The 18,967-nt window shown below is 39.9% G+C and overlaps 1 protein-coding gene across 16 annotated transcripts in view; it reads left to right on the forward strand.

Moving 5' to 3' along the window:
• TNRC6B (trinucleotide repeat containing adaptor 6B) overlaps positions 1 to 18,565 on the forward strand; it is a 135,809-nt gene extending 117,244 nt beyond the window's left edge. For 9 of the 16 annotated variants that reach the window (XM_051638778.1, XM_051638709.1, XM_051638701.1 and 6 more), the window contains 13 exons: positions 2,292 to 2,417; positions 3,458 to 3,589; positions 4,134 to 4,229; positions 4,457 to 4,631; positions 5,009 to 5,143; positions 5,345 to 5,521; positions 7,641 to 7,724; positions 10,096 to 10,242; positions 10,484 to 10,579; positions 13,922 to 14,191; positions 14,634 to 14,704; positions 16,512 to 16,651; positions 17,596 to 18,565. In XM_051638778.1, the coding sequence (XP_051494738.1) occupies positions 2,292 to 2,417; positions 3,458 to 3,589; positions 4,134 to 4,229; positions 4,457 to 4,631; positions 5,009 to 5,143; positions 5,345 to 5,521; positions 7,641 to 7,724; positions 10,096 to 10,242; positions 10,484 to 10,579; positions 13,922 to 14,191; positions 14,634 to 14,704; positions 16,512 to 16,651; positions 17,596 to 17,986 (2,040 nt within the window). In that variant the 3' untranslated portion in view covers positions 17,987 to 18,565. The remainder of the gene's footprint in view (positions 1 to 2,291; positions 2,418 to 3,457; positions 3,590 to 4,133; positions 4,230 to 4,456; positions 4,632 to 5,008; positions 5,144 to 5,344; positions 5,522 to 7,640; positions 7,725 to 10,095; positions 10,243 to 10,483; positions 10,580 to 13,921; positions 14,192 to 14,633; positions 14,705 to 16,511; positions 16,652 to 17,595) is intronic. The other 7 variants (XM_051638694.1, XM_051638755.1, XM_051638788.1 and 4 more) reach the window with 6 other exon arrangements.
• Positions 18,566 to 18,967: the final 402 nt, after the last annotated feature.

An 18,967-nucleotide genomic window follows, 5' to 3' on the forward strand; every position in this document is an offset into this window, starting at 1 on the left:
TGGGGCAATCGGCTCAGGGCTCAGTCCCCAAAACTTCGCTGCTAGACAAGTAAGCAGGCCACCTTATAAGATGCATTGTTATAAGGCTGCAACCTGGGCTTAATCCTGGTTAGTTGGTTGCTTGCATTTGCTTTCCTACTAAATAAATTCATATTGTTAATGGAAATTTCAGCTATATCAGGCCATTGAAAATCAATCAGTCCACTTGGGTTCCTGCCATCAAAATGTATTCCATCTGCTTTTGTTGGCCTCTTACTTCCCGAATAACAGTACAGCAGCAGGTAGATGTGCTTCTCAGAAGTTAGCGGCAGGCTTTATATTTTTTGTGCTGTTTTAAAACCCAGTTAGAGGCTGTTAATTTGCTCTACCACCCCCTGACACTGAATTTTTACAGATGCCACATGATGACCTTGTATGTAGAAGTGTGCCTTTAAAAAAATTACACTCATTTTGCATTGTACCTGCTCCCCTATCCCTTGCCCACAGGCCAAAGAAGGGCTTGATTTAGCAGCCTTCATGAAACTTGAAGTAGCAGTATTTTTATTCTGTATATAGGAGAATGGTGGGGAAAGAATTAAATGGGTAACTGCAGTTTGGAATAATTTCTTGCTATTACATTTTGCATTATGCTAGAAGAAAATGCTGCAGGAACACTAGGGAATGAAAGAATAGAACCTAAGTATTGCAACTGGACTATCTTATGTAGTCACATGCCTAACATGATGGTGTTTCTTTGTGTTGTCTTTTTGTTTCTATGTGACACTATCAGTGTTGAACATCAGATCAAGTCCAAAATTCGCAGGCATTTTTGTGGATTCAGTGTGCAGAACTCTTTGAGTTTTGGGGAGGGCTGAAAGTCTAGTTGCCACTTCAGATATCTGAAAAATGTTCATGTATAGTTGACTCCAGTCAGTTTTTTCCAGGATAAAAACTCCCTTGTCTCTTGGGATTTTTTGTTTATCCTCCTACATGCTTAATGTGGCATCTTGAGTTGCTTCTGAAAGAGAAGATACATTAAGGAAGTGAAATCTGATGTAGGTGAATGAGTCAATCCATAATGCTGCCAGTGTAGAAGCAGGATGAGAGACGTGTTTTAGCAAAAGTGTAGTGTAGGGTGCACAGTATTACTGCAGAAGGGAGGCAGAGTTTTGGAAATCTTTGCATCTAAGGGAAGGAAAAGTTCTGGAGAAGACCTGCACAAATGTCAGTTGGGTGTAACAATGAATTTGTTTGGCACAGCAGTGCTGGCAGTGGGAGGGAAAACAGAATAATGGCTGAGGGATGAAAAATGTACTACTGTTCAGAAGCCTAGGTATCTAAGGATCATATACATTTCTTGAAAATAAAAGGACAGGATCATGGAACATGACCTTTTGGAGTACAAGTTGCAGCTTTTAGAAGCAGAAACATGCAACTGTTAGTGTAGGAGACTGTCCATAACATTTCCTGTGGCGTTTGTTGAAAGATGTTACAAATAAAGACAGGCTGCTCAGAGGCTGAAATAGTGAAACATAATCAAATTCTCTATGGTCTTTTTCGTGCAGTAGAGTTTATTGTTACAGAAGTTACTTATAAAACAGTAAATACTTCTCATTAAAAAAACCAATACCTCAAAAGAAACAGCAAGTGTTCCTACTTTAGAAAATAAATCACTAGGAGAAAAAAAAAAAAAAAACCAAGCATTTTTTTTCACTTGAAAATTTTCCTGCACTTCAACTTAGTGGAAAAAAGAAAAAGAAAAAGCACCTCAAGCCAGAATGCTGAAGCTTTCACATCAGAAGGAAAATTTTAAGTAAAATTCATGAATTCTAATTATAGCTAGTGCAAGACCTGCAGAGGAAGTAATAGGCTTATGAGTAATATCTCAGCAATCTACTCAGAAAAAGTACCTCACTTTTCTAAAATGATGCCCCAAAATTCTTGTTGACACAGTCCTGCCATACTTTTAAGCCAGTTGAATGTTTTTTTTGAGCATGTTGTTTGTACTGCCAAATTTCTGTTTCCCAACATGTAAAGTGTAAAATATAAAACATTAACTTTGTCATGTGCTTTGAAATAAGTAGACAAACATGGCACTTCAACTTAAAGGAGGAAGATCCTGCATCTCAAAAATCTAGTACAGCAGTTGTAACCCAAGTAGAGTATTACTGATTTAGGGCAAACATCTCAGTAGTTCTAAGGATACTCTGTTGAAGTAACTACTTGCCTCACTGTTATTGATATGTAGTTAATAGCATAGAAATCCACTATCCGGAAAGATTCATCTTCTCACTACTGCTTTAATTTTATAGGGTGGCAATCATGGTTTGTTTGGAAACAGCACAGCACAATCGAGGGGCATGCACACACCAGTGCAGCCACTAAATCCTTCCCCCAATATCCGGGCGCAAGTGCCTCCCCAATTTCTTTCTCCCCAGGTAAGGAATTTATAGTAATTGATTACTTGTAAAAAGTAGAGGTGCAGCCTTCAGAACACATAATTGAGGTTACTTATACATCTATCTTAGTCTCTTCTTGAGTTAAGAAAGCAAAACTTTAGATAAAAAATTAAAATTTGTAGTTGAAAGTGCTTAAAACTCAGTGCAGAAAAATTAGCCTTCTTTCTTATTCCAAGGCAGTTGATAATAAATGCTCACTACCAGTATTTCTAAACCTCATAATGGATTCAGGAATCTTATGTCTTACAGAGGCTTTTGCAGAGTATTTTAAAAACAGCCAAAAAAAAAGAAAGCTGAAAGTTTTCCTGAAGTGCGACAGGTTGCTGAATTTTTTTCAAGCGGTCTCGTCCTGTGCTTCCTGTCCCCCTGAAAGAGGCCTGATGAAGGGCTACATGTTCCGTTTACGTTGCAGAGCTCTGAGACTTCAGGGTGTCCAAATGCACAAGCTTAACTTTTGCTTTGGTTTTGGTGTAGGCTTTTGGAGATTCTCTTGAATTCTACTTGTATAACACTCAAATAATGCAGGGAGAAATGGAGGGATTCTTTTCCACCTACTCCTGTCTTTTACTATAGCTTATTCAGCGTACAAAGAGATTAACTCTTTCTGCGAGGCACTGTTTCTTTGCTCCAGTGACTGACTGAATGCCTTTCTTTTCCCTTGTCAAGCAGTACATTTTTAATGTGATGATGCACTACTGTGATTACTGGTTAGCTGCATATATATCAGCATTTTAATTTAGTGCAATCTAGCAATTGATTGGTTGGGGGAGGAATCTTTGTGTGTGTCTGCATCTGCACATGTAATACTGTGTATTGTCAATCAAGTAAGGTATTCATTCTGCTCAGATCATAGATTGTGCATGTTTAAATGTGGTGTGTTAATAAATCTGTTAATGTCTTCCCTGGAACACCATTTATGATTGGTGTTGTACCTATTCCTTTAAAGAAATGCTTCTATTTTATTATCTTTGTCTCATAGCAGTGCGTTTATTGAGCATGTGTAACTGATTTCCATGCAGGTTTCGGCCTCCATGCTCAAACAGTTCCCCAACAGTGGCTTGAATCCTGGTCTTTTCAACATGGGCCCCCAGCTTTCTCCACAACAGATTGCCATGCTGAGCCAGCTTCCACAGATTCCCCAGTTTCAATTAGTAAGTAGCTAGTAATCTTACGAGACAGACTGTTTACAAATTGTCTGCTGAGAGAGTTTGCTTTCTTTCTTTATACTAATTCTGTTTCGTTCTACTGTTCTTGTTCTATTTTTGTACTTGCATTCCCATTTGTTGTACAGGAGAATACAGCCCTGGTAGAGAGCAGCAGATACACCAAACAGGCCTATGTAATTATTGTGAATGTTGCAGTGGGTTAGCAATGATTCTAAGCAGTATCTTTGCACAGAAAGCGGTTGTTTGTTGATTTTTAATGACTTTTTTTCAGACTTTTAGTCACAGTGATTGGTAATAAAGCAGGTACTAGTAATACGGTTTCATTATATGAAATGAAAAACAAGTGAAGGATATATTATTCTTGTAATGCATTCATTGTCTTCTATTGCATTTTATTTGAGTGTGTGGAACAAGAAACAGTTTGATAAAGTTCTCAGCAAAGCATTTGCTAGTCACTAGCTCTTGGCAATTATATTTCATTTGATGAGCTCTGTATTTTCCCTCTTCCCACCCCCACTTATCTTTGTAGGCATGTCAGCTTCTCCTTCAGCAGCAGCAGCAGCAGCAGCTGTTACAGAGCCAGAGGAAGTTATCTCAAGCTGTGCGACAGCAGCAGGAGCAACAGGTATGGCACTGCTTTGGTCAATCATATGAAGTATAAAGTGTGCTGGGAAAATGCAGTCTCCTGCAAGGACTGCACTGGCTTTAGTAATGTCATCTACTCTCTTCAGATTGCACTTCTCACAGACCAAGGTCCTTTGTATCTCTTTCAAATCACTTTCTTCATGTTTACTGGAATTTTGTGTTACAGTATAGAATAGATAATACCCATTCTCTTTCTTTCATTTTCAGATTGCTCGTATGGTGAGCGCCCTTCAGCAACAGCAGCAGAGACAGCCTGGCATGAAGCATTCACCATCCCACCCTGTTGGGCCTAAGCCACATTTAGACAGCATGGTACCCAATCCTTTGAATGTGGGTCTCTCAGATTTACAGACCAAAGGGCAAATACCTGGATACGGTTCAGGTAAGTGCTCTGTGGAAAGAGATTTGATGCACTGCCTATATTTACTATATTAATATGGTAATTGTATTACCATATTAGCCAGTTATGTCCAGGTCCAAAAATGAGGAATTTATGTATAAGCACTAGAGCAAATGTTATGACATCAACTCCTGATCAAATTGCATTGTTTTTCATTACATGGGAAGAAGACAACCTAATAATAAAGCGTATCTTGGTGGCATGCTGACTTAACAATCTTGTTCAAAAGCTGCCTCTTGAGTAGTTTGCGTGCTACTGTTAATGTTTTTCCTTCCTTATGATCACAATGACTCCCTGTGTGAAGATTCATAAACCAAAAATAGCAAATTACAGTGATGTTTTGTTTGTTTCTTTCACAGGCTTTGGCTCAAGTGGCATGGATTATGGCATGGTGGGAGGGAAAGAGGCTGGAACAGAATCCCGTTTTAAGCAGTGGACTATGATGGAAGGGCTGCCCTCTGTGGCTTCACAAGATGCCAATATGCACAAAAATGGTGAGAAGGGAGCTAGCTATTTTGGGAATGTCCTTGCAATATCATCTTTCCAGATGTGAAATAGCTCAGACAAAACTGTGCTTCAAGTTAGTGACTGTCTTACCTCACCAGTATGCATATTAAATATTTTTGGTTTAATATAATATGCTCATAAAGATCTCAAGCTTTCCTGAGTGTAAATGTATCTTTTCAATGCTTCAGGTGCAATAGTGCCCCCTGGAAAGGCTCGTGGAGGATCGCCCTATAACCAGTTTGACATAATTCAGGGTGACCCACTGGGTGGCCATGCAGGCCCTGCTGGTGATAGTTGGTTACCTGCCAAATCTCCACCAACAAACAAGATCGGAAGCAAATCCAGCAACGCCAGCTGGCCTCCAGGTATTACATAAGGGCAGGGGTTATGTCCTAGCTTTAGAATAGATGTGCTGGGATCTTTTCTCATTGTACTTATTAAAAAAGAAAATACTTGCTTGGCCTACCTCAATTTTAAAATTTCTTCTACATTAAATTGGAACATAAATTTTGTATTTCCAGTAAGGAATTGCTGGAATAAATATGAACTAACTGGTGAATTGCCTGAATAGTATTTGGTTTTTGCTAGGTGAACTCTTTATCTTGTCTCATTTGGTGACTTTACACTTACAGAAATTTTCATGAGAACACAGGTTCATAGAATACACAAAAGCAGCTCCCTCCTCTTGTATTGATTCCTTGTTTTTTTTGCAATGGCGACAACAGGATTTTTCTTATCTTGACTTTGGTATTTTAGGTAGTGTGAACTTTTCTTCTGGTGCTATTGCGGACCACAAGGTTTATTTTGCAGCACTGTTCATATGATCTGTACAGAATGTGTGTGCTATGCTGTGGTGGTTCAGCTTTGCTCATGTCTCATAAAGGACAGAAGAGTGTTGCCATGTTTCAGAATTGCTCAGCAATCTTGTGGCTTGAGTAGAAGTATCTTGCTTTTTGGATTACAGGTAGTAGCAAATTCTTTACATCTTCGTAGAGTTTCAGTGGCAGAATTTTATCTTTCTACTAGAACACTCAAGCATCTTGGAAAAATACGTATTTGAACACGCACATAATTTTCTATATAAATAATTCATTAAACACAGAGTGGTGCCCTCACAGTTGCACTGGTTAATCACCAGTGCTGTTCAGCCAATAGTGAATTCTGTGACTTTTCTCTGCCTGGAAGATTTACATTCCAGGAGAACATTCCTAACTGCAAGTTCTCTGCTGTTTATGCCCTCAAGCACAAAAAAGTAAAGGTGGAGGTACCTCTCTTGGGTAAACCAGTAGCTTACCCAAGTAGTACTTTGCATCAGAAAGCCTAGGAATCTGTGTGACAGATATAACTGCAGGACACCTACAAAAACTAGTTAAAGCTTTTTGTGTGATACCTCTCAGTGTCTAACTCTAGCAATAAAATGTTTTCTGATGAGCTAACAGAGTTAAAGAATTGTTTATCTCAAGAACATCTGCACACCCATAACATTTCATACCCCTGACTGCTCTCTGTAAAGGTGTATTTGCGTTACATTTCTGTCAGCCTGGATAAGTACTCAGCTTCTTGAGCTGGAGTTACTGTTTATGGTGCCAGAAACCCCCAATTTTTTTATTTTTTTTTCCAGACATTTCTCATAGACTTGTTGCTGAACTTGTTTCATCAGTCAGCATTTCCCTTTGTAATGCTCAGAAACACAGTACTGCTTGGAATGTTAGGAGAGGGATTTGAGGATCAGCTCTGGCATGTTTCCAGGTTTTGGAGCAGCCACTGGCAAGCAGTCTCTTCCAAGACTCTTCGTACCAAAAGGCTATTGTGGAAGTGAGAACCTGAGAAGCTACTCTGCTCCTTCTTTATATCATAGAGCTGCTTTAGAGATACCTACAGTCCTACTGTCAAAATATTTGCTGTTGCTGACTGCCCTCACCACTGTAAGAGAATAACTAGTGTTCACAAATCCTGAACATAAAATCTCACTGGCATCATCAGTACCATCCCTAATTTATTGTGTAAATGAGTAGCCTCTGACTGCAGATGTCATGTAACAGATCCTGGGTTTTGGCATGTGGCTGTTAGGCAGTTACTGCTGTATTGCTAGCCCTCTCTTAGGAGGTCTGTAGGCTATTGGGACAAGTGTTGCTGTCATAATAGTCAGCCATTTAAGCTATCTCATAGCCTCTCTAGCTTATTGGCTTCCTCAAGAAGGAAAGCTTAGCTGAATGATCCACCTTATCAACACCCCAATGAAGAATAAAGACCCAAAAATTATTTTACACTGTAGGTCCTTTCTCTCTGCAAGCGTGTAGATGAGGCCCACTGTCAGTTCCCATCGGGGAGAGAAAATTTTTCTTCCTGTTGTTGAAAAACATGAGTTGACAAGAGAGGACCTCTTGAAATAGGTGTGTTTTTCCTTTGAATGAATACAGCAGTCACTCGGCATTCACCCTGACTACACCTTTCACGTTTTCCTCCTAAATGCATCTGCTGCAGAAATTCTGCCGTTCAAGAGAGCAGTATTGTTCAGCACAAAGATAAATGAAGTGGTGCCAAATCAAACTGATATCACAGCTGGAGGTGAGAGCAAGTTTTGCTGCATTGGTGAGAACTGTATGTTTTGGTTATGTCACGCAGACTTGAACACATAGGTAATACTAGACTGTGATTTTCCCATTCAAGAGCAGTTCACTCATATATTCCAGGCAAACTGTCCTGCATGTGTCTGTCACAGTTTTCCTAATAATCTTATGTTTGGACTTTTTGGGAGGACCCTTCAAATATTAGTGGAGAAATGCACTTCATGTTTTCTTTACTATCTAGAGATAAAGGATCCTGTCTCTAGGGAGAGTTGGTGAATGTGCATAGCTCTCAGTCCCAGTGGATTGTCTGGAAATTTGTTAGTATGGTGAAGTTCAAGGAAAACTGTTCTCTAGCCTAGGAGTATATTGATGAATGACTGTGTTGATATACAACCTGCCTGATCTTTGGAACCTTGTTCAAATATTCCTTAACTTTTCAGTGAGACCATACTGTACTACTATGCACTGAATTTTCAGTCTCACCAATTCTCAGAAATCTTTTCAGAGGCAAGACCGGGACTTACCTTCCTCTTCCACAGGTTTCATGAACTTGTGTGCATGGATTCTTTATCTCAGAACAGAGGTGATCTTTCCACTAGACCCAAGAGCTGCATTGCTTTTTCCTGTAGCATATAATGATCCTCTTGGTCAGAGAACTGCAGTATTTTGGCAGTAGCTGAGCGTGTTCCTTGCTTGATGCAGTGCTGATTGCTCATACTGTTAAAAATCTTGATACCTTGTATCCTAGATTATTTTGTTGAGTTACTAGATATTGAGAGATCGGACAGGTTTGCAAAATTGTGAAGGCAGTGAACAAGATAAATGCAGAATTGTAATTCTGGGAGTCCTGCAACACTAGAACCATGGTTCATATGCTGGACTTAAGAAGATACACATTTTAAATAGATGAGAGATTATTTTTCCATTGGGAGTGGTGAACTTCTGGGATGAGTTGCTTTTAGAGCTGCTATAGACAGGTGGTAGTAGCCACTTGGAAGAGTGATTGGATAAACTGATGGATAAACAATTTCACAAGCAGGTCCTAGCAGATAGACCATACTTCTAACATCCTAGATAGCAGCACTAAGGATGCTGGAAGAATGTGAGGGCAGTAGCCTACAGATAGTGGTCATGTTTGTGTTCTGTCCCTAAGTGTTGTATCTCCTACCACTGTTAGCAGAATTCTGGGCTAGGTGGACCACAGTTCTGACCCAGTGGGGCATTTCTTAGGTCTTCTCTGAGGTGCATTATCACAATCCAAAACTGCCTCTGCTGTTCCAATTGTTTGAACCAGTAATATTACATTTTCTTCTGTATTTTCCTTTATATGCTTCTTCATTACAGAGGTGACTGAAGTGAGCCCTTCTGTGCCAGATTCACACTACATGGTTTAATTCCAGAGAGCGCATCTTGGATCCCAGTTTTAATAATGGGATTTTTAATTATACTAAAAAATTCTTTCTTTAATTATTTCAAAACTTCAAGTTGGGAATAAAGGTATTCCATATTCCTGGACTTGTATCTGCAAGGGAAGAATCTGCTGCCTGGAACTCTTCACGTTTATCCAAATTGTCATATAGTATCGGAAGATTCTTTTTTTTTATGTTTGGCAGTTTTACTTTCTGTCACTTTTTCTGAAATCAAGTACAGCACTTTAGTCATTGAGTGTCTACTCAGAAAAGGAACCAACTTCCTGATCTTTCTTACAGTAATGGGAGTATTTATATGTTCATACTTTATATAACTCATCTTCTTATCTTAAACATTTGGCATGCCTGGAGCTATAGTTGAAAGGAAACTAAATCATTGAGTATATTCCATCTCATTGTAAAGCATGAGGAATGTCAATGAGTATATACATTGTTTTTATCACAAGGCATCTTGCCTTATCCTTACCGCAGTATTGCTAGGTAATGTATAAAGAGTGTGTGTGTTCCTGCAGTGTAAAGTGTCAGTTGTTGTGTGTACAAACTCTTTAAGGTAGGTAGTTCACTAAGCATGTGGGCAGAATCTAATCTTATAATACATAATCTAATCTTACATGTCTTTAAAATATATATTATGTATTAAGGAAGGGTAAAATGATTGAAGCCTCATTTGAATATAGGAACAGAAAAAAAAACAGGAACAATCAAAGGAATACCATTTGCACTTGCACCACTTTTTTGTAGCATAGACTTGTATTCAGACTCTGGAGATGGTGCCATGGGAGGAAATGTGAAATAGATTTTAATGAAGAAAAGTCTGGGTTTTTTTTCTGAGGAACAGTGTAGACAATTATTTACCCTCCTAAAACTATCTTCATCAATTGCATCCAGTAAATGGCATTTCCCTGTTTGCATGTAATTCCTTTTTCCCTCCTGTCCCAGAGTTCCAACCAGGAGTGCCATGGAAAGGTATACAAAACATCGACCCTGAATCTGACCCCTATGCGACCCCTGGAAGTGTGCTGGGGGGGACAGCCACATCTCCCATTGTAGATACTGACCACCAACTTCTGCGGGACAACACCACAGGTAAAACAGTAAATAACTCATATTTGATTATTTAAGTCATTCTGACAATGTTCCTGTCATAACAATGTGAACAGCCTGTTGCATTTTGCTAGGAAGGAAGCCTGTGTGCCTTTGCACTGTGGCTGTGTATCACGTGAAAGCTTGGCATTGCTACTGCTTGTCGCTCTCTTGAGGTTTAACAGTATTACAAAAACGGTATGAAACTGGCCTACTTTTCTCTTTCTCCTTTTCTCTTTGATAGGGTCTAATTCTTCCCTCAACACCTCGCTGCCTTCACCTGGTGCCTGGCCCTACAGTGCCTCTGACAATTCCTTCACCAACGTTCATAGCACTTCAGGTATGCGGGCTCCAAAACTTACCTGGACAAAGCATTTTCTGCTTATTCGCTGGCTTCTCATTCCACTTGGAATATTTAATCTTTCAGTAATTTCTGAGGAGCTCAGTATATGAATGGATGATCAGATAGTTTTTCTCCTGGTGATAGAATACTCCTTTGTAGTTATTTTAAAAACTAGGCTAAGATCCTCTACTCTTCATCCTACCCTCAATACAAAACTCTTAATTCTGCAAGTTAAAGATTAGGGTAGCAGTGAGCAGCAGATGCAAAAGGAAGAAAACCCACACGCATCATCTGTTGACAAGTGTAAGTTTGGGGGATTGTCATAATTCTTTAAATGTACTTGCTCCTGCCTCTGTGGGTTAAAGAATTGAAGCAGTAAGGTGAGTGATTTTATTAATTTTAACTTTAGACTGTTGGAGTGCTGTGAAGGGAACATGTTTGTTTCACCTTTTATAGTACTCATGATTCCCTGAAACCCAGAGAGTGGGCTTTTAGTGCTCTGGCTTTTAATGGCTGGCCTGTAAATAGTAGTTTACATCTATGCCTCAGATCCTTGGTAAGAAGATCTCCAAAGCTTTCTTGTGAAAAGTGGTTTCTGCACACGTTTCTGAGTAGAATGCTAGAAATGCTTGCTCCAGACAAACCATGTAGATATTTAACTTCTTAACAAATGCCGGAGTTTTTTCTTGAGACATCATTGGCTTGACAACTTCTTAAAACTGAAGAATTATGTGTTAGTAGCAGAAGTGACGAACACAGCTGATAGGTGCATCTGGCCCATGCTTTGTTTTTTGCATCTTACTGAATAAAAGCTGTCTTCGTATGTTATTTCAGCATCTTCACAAAATGTGTTGAAAATCTTATTTAGCCCTCAAGAAAAAACAGTGTTCTGCTGCCAGTTTGTTAGGTAACTTTGTTTTTTAGCAATATCTGTGTATGCAGCATTGTGACGACATAAAACATTTCTCTTTCATAGCTTGAGGAAAGGAGTAGCGTTTATCAGCTTCTTAACTCTGCTTAATTTTTGTCTAACACGTAAGAAAGACCCAAGAGATGAAAAAATTACTGAAGTTATAGTTGAATTGAGGAAACCAATTGGTGGCACACATACCATCTTCTGCTCATCTTGTTAATTTACACACCAGTGTTTTACAGCCAGAAAGCAGGTCACCTGAAATGAGGGACTCAGAATTCACAGATCTGTAAAACAAACCAAGCCTAATGAAGGCAGGTCTTTAAGCACTTTCATCTGCTTTATAAGTTAGTACTTGAAGCCTGCTTGCTATTGACAATTACTCAGTTGTGGAAAATAGCAATCCAACTGTGAAATGAAGCATGCTAGTTTACTTCCTGAAAGCTTTATGGTCTTCATTCCCTATTATTTTGTGACACCCTAGCATATTGTAAACCTGGATTTTTACCCTTTATTTAAAATAAGTAATTTATGTTTTGCTAATGAATAGAGTTTAAGACATATTTGCACACACACACATGAGATCTTACTAAGATAATTCACAGTTAAGATTATTCATGACAGAAGTGCCTTTTCCCCCAGATTGGTCTGTCTGTGTTTGCTGGTTCTCATTGCAGAAAAAGGACATAGAGTGCATTATCAGTAAGTTTGCAGGTGACACCAAGCTAGGCGGGAATGTTGATTTGCATGAGGATAGGGAGGCTCTACAGAGAGACTTGGATAGATTAGATTGTTGGGCTAATGTTAATGGTGTGGGCTTCAACAAAGCCAAGTGCCAGGTCCTGCACTTGGGCCACAACAACCCCATGCAACACTGCAGGCTTGGGGAAGTGTGGCTGGAAAGTGTCTGGCAGAAAAGGACCTGGGGGTTCTAATTGACAAGTGGCTGAATATGAGCCAGCAGGGTGCCCAGGTGGCCAAGAAAGCCAATGGCATCCTGGCTTGTATTAGAAATTGTGTGACCAGCAGAAGGAGAGAGGTGATTGTCCCCCTGTACTCAGCACTGGTGAGGTCACACCTGGAGTAATGCATCCAGTTTTGGGCACCTCAATTCAAGAGAGATATTGAGGTGCTGGAATGAGTACAGAGGAGGACAACGAAGCTGGTTAAGGGCTTAGAGAATAAATCTTGAAGGAGCTGGGAATGTTTAGTTTGAGGAAGAGGAGGCTGAGGGGAGACCTCATCAGTCTCTACAGCTACCTGAAAGGTCATTGTAGAGAGGTTGGTGCTGGTCTCTTGTCACAGGTAGTTAGCGATAGAACAAGAGGGAACGGCTTCAAGCTGCAACAGGGGAGGTTTAGACTGGACATTAGGAGTTTTTTTTTTCACAGAAAGAGTGGTCAGACACTGGAATAGGCTGCCCGGGGAGGTGGTTGAGTCACCATCCCTGGATGTGTTTAAGAGTCACTTGGATGTGGTGTTGGTGGATATGGTTTAGGGGAGAACGGTTGGACTCGGTGATGCCAAGGGTCTTTTCTGAACCTGAATAGTTCTATGATTGATTCTATGATTGATTGAAAAAAACAATTACTTGAGCAATTTTGACTTCTGGGTTGGTTTTTTTTTTTGCTGGGTGATAAATATCCCTTGATATCAGAAGGTGTGGGAGAATTTGCAGTCTGCTTTCTTAAGGAAAACTGCTTTAGGAAGAGTTCCCAGATATTCAAGTTTGATAGTGATGCTTTGGGGATTGTGTTAATTTTTACCTTTTATTTGACTTTGTATAAAAGGGTTCTCAAAATCTGTTGGGGATATCCACTTGGTCTTAATTTCTCCTAAAAGGCATTTGGTAATTTTTCTATTTAAAAAAATGAATATGCACTCTCGAGACATTTTAAAATTCCAGCTGTCACACGGCTAAATGGCCTTTTTAATGTATTGCCATTGTGTCAACTCCGTATGAAATTTGTGATTCATGAGAAAGCTTTGACCTTAAAGGAGGACATATTTCAGAGGTAGCATTAGCTTAGTAGACCAATCATTGGTAAATATTCAGTTCAGTTCTCTGCAAGTTTTTTAGCCTGAAGAAGGTTCAGTTTCATTAAAAGTTACTAGTGGCCAAACTTGTAAAAAATTCTCAGGTTCTCAAACGAAATGTAGTGTGGACATGGAAGTTGGTGTCCATCTTACTAATGGTTGAACATACTGCGACTTACTACATTATCATAAATGATCTAGGGTTTGGGTTTTTTGTCAGTATATATAAAATAAGCAAAGATAAACTTATATTTAGCATTGCTTTTTTGCATGGTAAATGAGCTGTTGTATGGTTCTGTGTGGTCGAGGGATTTGCTGTCATAGTACGAGTAAAGGCTAGTTGAATCTCCTAAGTTTGTCTAATACATGCAATGTATTTCATTTTCTAGCAAAATTCAGTGATTACAAATCAACATGGTCCCCAGATCCCATAGGACACAATCCCACTCATCTCTCCAACAAGATGTGGAAAAACCATATTTCCTCAAGGAACACTACAGGGCTGCCCCGCCCACCCCCTGGCCTGACCAACCCCAAACCATCATCTCCATGGAACAGCACAGCAGCCCGATCGGTCAGGGGCTGGGGGGCACAGGACTCAAGGCTTTCCTCTGGTGAGAAGAATCAACTGATAGCACCATTGATCAGGCCTGAAGAGTGTACGTTTTACAGCACTAATGGTTTGGAGGAAAGAAAGTTGCAGTTGTCTGGTAAAAGGAAAACAAAGAAAAGTATCTTCTTGAAATAGAAATTTGCTGTTGGTAATTGGGGTGAGAGGTGGAATCCCAGGTTCTGCTGTAAGGAATGAGTGAATAGGGCTGAGAGTTGCCAAGTGGGCATTCCTAATGCATGGGACCTTACAAGACTAGGTGCTTTCTGTGGGGGTGAAACTCCTTGAAGATAAACTCTAGTAAAAAATGAATCTTGATGTGAAATGTGAAGAAAGATACATTTTTTGTTTTCAGGAATGAAGATTAGGCTTTTGTGTGCTAGCAGGTCTGATAATGCTGAATTTGTCTGAGGCTGAAAGACCTGACTGCAAAGAAAAATGGTTTTCTTTGTATCAATTCTGTCTTGATTACTCTGTCTTCTAATTTGCAGCATCTGCTTGGAGTGATGGTGGTTCAGTTCGTCCTAGCTACTGGCTGGTTCTTCACAATCTCACTCCACAGGTATTTTCTGTTGTTGTCTCAACAATTTTGTTTGCTTTACTGGGATACGGATTTGTGGATTCTTCAGCTGTTTCAAAATCAGATTTGTTAGCATACCTAAGAAGTTTTTTTGCTAAACTGGGCTGCAGTCTGATTGGGCTTTCTGTTGTAATCTCTTCAGCTAGCTTTAAGGTGTTCGATTTTTGCTACATGACCATCATAATCTTTCATTATGTAGTTTCAAAAATTTTTGGAACAGAAAGATTTTTCTAAGAAGTGAGGGTAAGTTGCACAACCATAATGTGGAATGGTTTATAGCTGTTAAGGAGACTGTTCTTTGGGATGTTGTCAATAAGAAAGCTGGTGTAACTGCCAGTTTTCACTTAGTTTCCATAGTGAAACCACAGAATGTTTCCAGCACTCCTGCCAAAAACAGTCTAGTTAGGTTATTCCTGCAAGTATTTTCAGAGCTTGCTTCCATTCAAAAAGAATTCTGTGGAGATCCTGGTTTCAGCAATTCCAATTAGTCTGTATTCAATGCTTAGGAAAAGTCGATATGTTCATCAGCAGCACCCTGAGGTCTAGACAGAAAATCCCCTGTTCAGCAAGATAACTTACCATGCTTCTACTGCAGTCTTAAGAAAACAGCAATGTGAAAGGAAGACATAAGGTTTCCTTCAGACCACCCAAAATGGCAAACTGTGCTCCTTTCATTGAAAATACTGTTTTCCTTGATGTGAAGAAAACAGTGGTGTGGTGAAGAGGCACCTTTGTGCCAGGTGGTTTAGTACTACTTTAGGAATCTTTTAATGGAAGAAGAATCTATTTGGTAGGCATTTAAGTTAACAGACAAGAGAAAGAAGCAGATTGTAACTGTCTCTTCCATAACAAATCCTCTATTCATTGTGGGCTAGTACACCAGAGAAGGAAGTGTAAAGGTTAAGGTGGATTCAAATTCAATATTTCAGGTTTCTCTATTTTAACTTCATCTCTATTTATACACACACACAACATCCTTTTCCCTCGTTTGAGGTTGTATTACATAATAGGGGGGTAAGGGAGAAGGAAGAAAGTAGCACTTGAGTGGGATCCATATATGCAGATACTTAAGTGTGTATGTTCCTGTGGCATATCAGGAATGGAATCTGCCTGTACAGAACACGTTGGAGAACAGCAGTTACTGGAGGTAAGTAACAAGCTGTTACTGCTGCAGAAGGAACGTAGGCAACAACTGCTGTGAAAACCGTTCGGGGGGACTGAACATTGCTGGGTTTGGCAGAAAGTTCACTGACTGTTTCTGTGGCTTACTGGTTCATAAACCACAAAGACAAAAAAAACAACAAAAGAAATTTTAAACCCCCCTCATTGTAGAGGTGGTATATCCAGTTTTGCAAAGAATTTTTGGTTGATCTGCTGAAATCGGGAGTGCTGGAGACTTAGACATTCTGGTTCCTTTGGTACAAATCCTGATGGCTGAAGGTGGTGAGAAGTATGAATCGTATGTAATTACTGGAAAACCTGCCAACATGAGGATAGTGTCACTGGAAGAAATTCTGACATGGGGGAAACTGGACTAAAGCTACAAGTGAGCGGGAAAGATAAGTCAGTTTATTCCATAAAGCAAAGTCCCTGTAATTGTGACAAGTCAAGGCATACTGATTCTGTTTGAAAACTAAAGTCTGTCACCTTTGCTTACTTCCCACTGCTTTCACCTGTTTGCCTTTCTGAGAGCAGATTTATCTTTTAATTACTGAGATGAAGTTAGGATTGAAGTACATTTGGCAAAGTAGTTACAAACATCTGCTTTATCCTGACTGTTTTTCCTCAGATTGATGGGTCAACCTTGAGGACCATCTGCATGCAGCATGGCCCACTGCTGACATTCCATCTGAACCTGACCCAGGGCACCGCCCTTATCCGATACACCACCAAACAGGAGGCAGCCAAGGCCCAGACTGCACTGCACATGTAAGCAATCCCCACGTCCGTTCTTTGTTGCTGCATTGGTCATGAACACAAAATGTCTGTCTAGTGTTATGCTTTGGAAACTTGTTTCAAGTATCATGGTTGGAAGGCAAGGGAATATTTCATTCTCTGGCAGAGGAAGACAAGAAACAAAGATAGCTTCTGTTTGTGTTACTTCAGTTGCTGGCGCAAACTGGCACATACAGAACTAAGAAGGTGCAAATAGGGTGAAATTGTGACCAGTATGCACCTTGCTGTACAACTTTGGCCATTTTATAACAGCTTGGGAATTGTTTCAGGTGAAAAATCGTTCTTACGTGCATAACCTAAATGTGTGGGAATCTGCTATAGTTTTGAGAGACACCTGAAATAGCTTACTTGAAAAGCTGCGGATCTTAGGTTTCCTGTTCTTAAGCTTTTTGGAACTGACTGTGGCTCTGGTATGTTTTGAAAATATGAGAAGTTTTGAGATAAAAATCTTTGGGAAGTGTGGGGATGGTGGTGGTGTAAGCCCTTAAACTTAGTGAAAACTTTTGAATATACTCAACTTAGCCTGAATTTCACAGGCTTGTAACCTTTTCTTGCTGTGTTTTGTTTGAAAGGTGGCATATATGCGTTTACCATTTTAGCTATACTGTGTAGATGCTTTTATTGCTCTTGGTGTTGATGTTCAAGACCTTAGCTTAAATTTAGAACTTTTGTTGCAGGTATAAAAACTAAATGTTGAGGGGAGGGGTTTGATTGGTTTGTTTTGGGGGTTCCTGCCACCTTATAAAACGGAACTTCTTGTGCTTTGGGTCAGTTTGACTGTCAAGATCAGCCAAAATTTTCTGTGCTCATTTGATTGTGCCAAGCTGATATCTCCTTTGGTTTGGGCTCCTAGTAGTGTTGTTGCCCTTACCTTCTGGCTCTAATTATTAAATTTTTTTCTTCCATGTATCTTCTAGGTGTGTGTTGGGAAACACTACCATCCTGGCTGAGTTTGCCACAGATGAAGAGGTTAGTCGCTTTCTGGCACAAGCTCAGCCCCCTACACCTGCAGCAACCCCAAGTGCACCCACAGCAGGCTGGCAATCCCTGGAGACAGGACAGAACCAGACAGATCCAGTTGGACCTGCTTTGAATCTCTTTGGTGGGTCAGCAGGGCTTGGGCAGTGGAGCAGTGGTGGCAGCAGTGGCAGCAGTGGGGGTGATCTCACTGGCGCTTCATTGTGGGGTCCCCCAAACTACTCTTCAAGCTTGTGGGGGGTTCCAAGCGTAGAGGATCCACACAGAATGGGCAGCCCTGCTCCCTTACTACCTGGAGACCTTCTGGGAGGAGGGTCGGATTCAATCTGAACTTAGAACTTTCAACTCTGACCTCGTGACCTTTTTTGGAACAGCAGCAGCACTAACTTGACCTTTTCGTTTTTTTCAACTTGCAATAAATACATTTATAAAAGGAAAAAAGAAAACGGAGAGAGAAAAAAAAAAGGTGGGTCATTGACAGACTGTCTGAGCACATAGTTGCCTCCCTTATATAACTTCAGTTTTTTCGTTTGGAATATGAATCCAAAAAGAGAACATATCACTCTTGAAATACTTGAATCATGAACGCCAACTTAGAAAGACAATGTGAAGCAAGTACACATACCATTTAAATTTAAACACAAAAAATTAAAAAAATTAGTTTCTAGTTTTTCACTTTTTCATGTTATACGGAAGTTGTTGCTAAGAAACATATATACTGAAAAAATAGCTTTTTAACTTTGTTTGCACTGGGTGTGTTTCCGTCCTTAGGTCTACCATGTTGGGTTGGGGTAAGGGAGGGGTTCAAAAGAAAGGGGTTGGGGGGGAGGGAAAGACTTGACGGAGCCTCACTTTAAAAAAAAAAAAAAAAAAAAAAAAATTAAAAATGTAAAAACCCACAAAAAAAAACCAAAACAAAAAAACAGAAAAACAAACAAAAAAAAACAAAACAAAAAACCAACACTTTGTGATTGGCTGGTTGATAAGTACCAGTGTGTTCTGGCACATGTAACTGCCCACGTGTGCTTGTTTCTGTGTGAGTGTGTGTGCACATGTTCGTGTGTGTGCATTTTTTTCTCTATATATATATAATCTTGAAACGCTGCATTGCTGATGGTCTGCGGGCTGGCTGGCCATCTGCATGTCTTGATTCTGAACAAAACAAGACAGGCATGGTGGAGTCCCTGTGGCTGAAGCAGAATCCAGTTGGGCTGGATTAAAATTTGTCAGTAGGTTTTTTTAAATCCATTTTAGCAGGGTGCTATCTCAAGTCTGCAATCATATTGAGTGGGTAGTAGCTTCCTAGCCCTT

Source organism: Apus apus, chromosome 1 (genome assembly GCF_020740795.1).
Source record: "Apus apus isolate bApuApu2 chromosome 1, bApuApu2.pri.cur, whole genome shotgun sequence".
NCBI lineage: Eukaryota > Metazoa > Chordata > Aves > Apodiformes > Apodidae > Apus > Apus apus.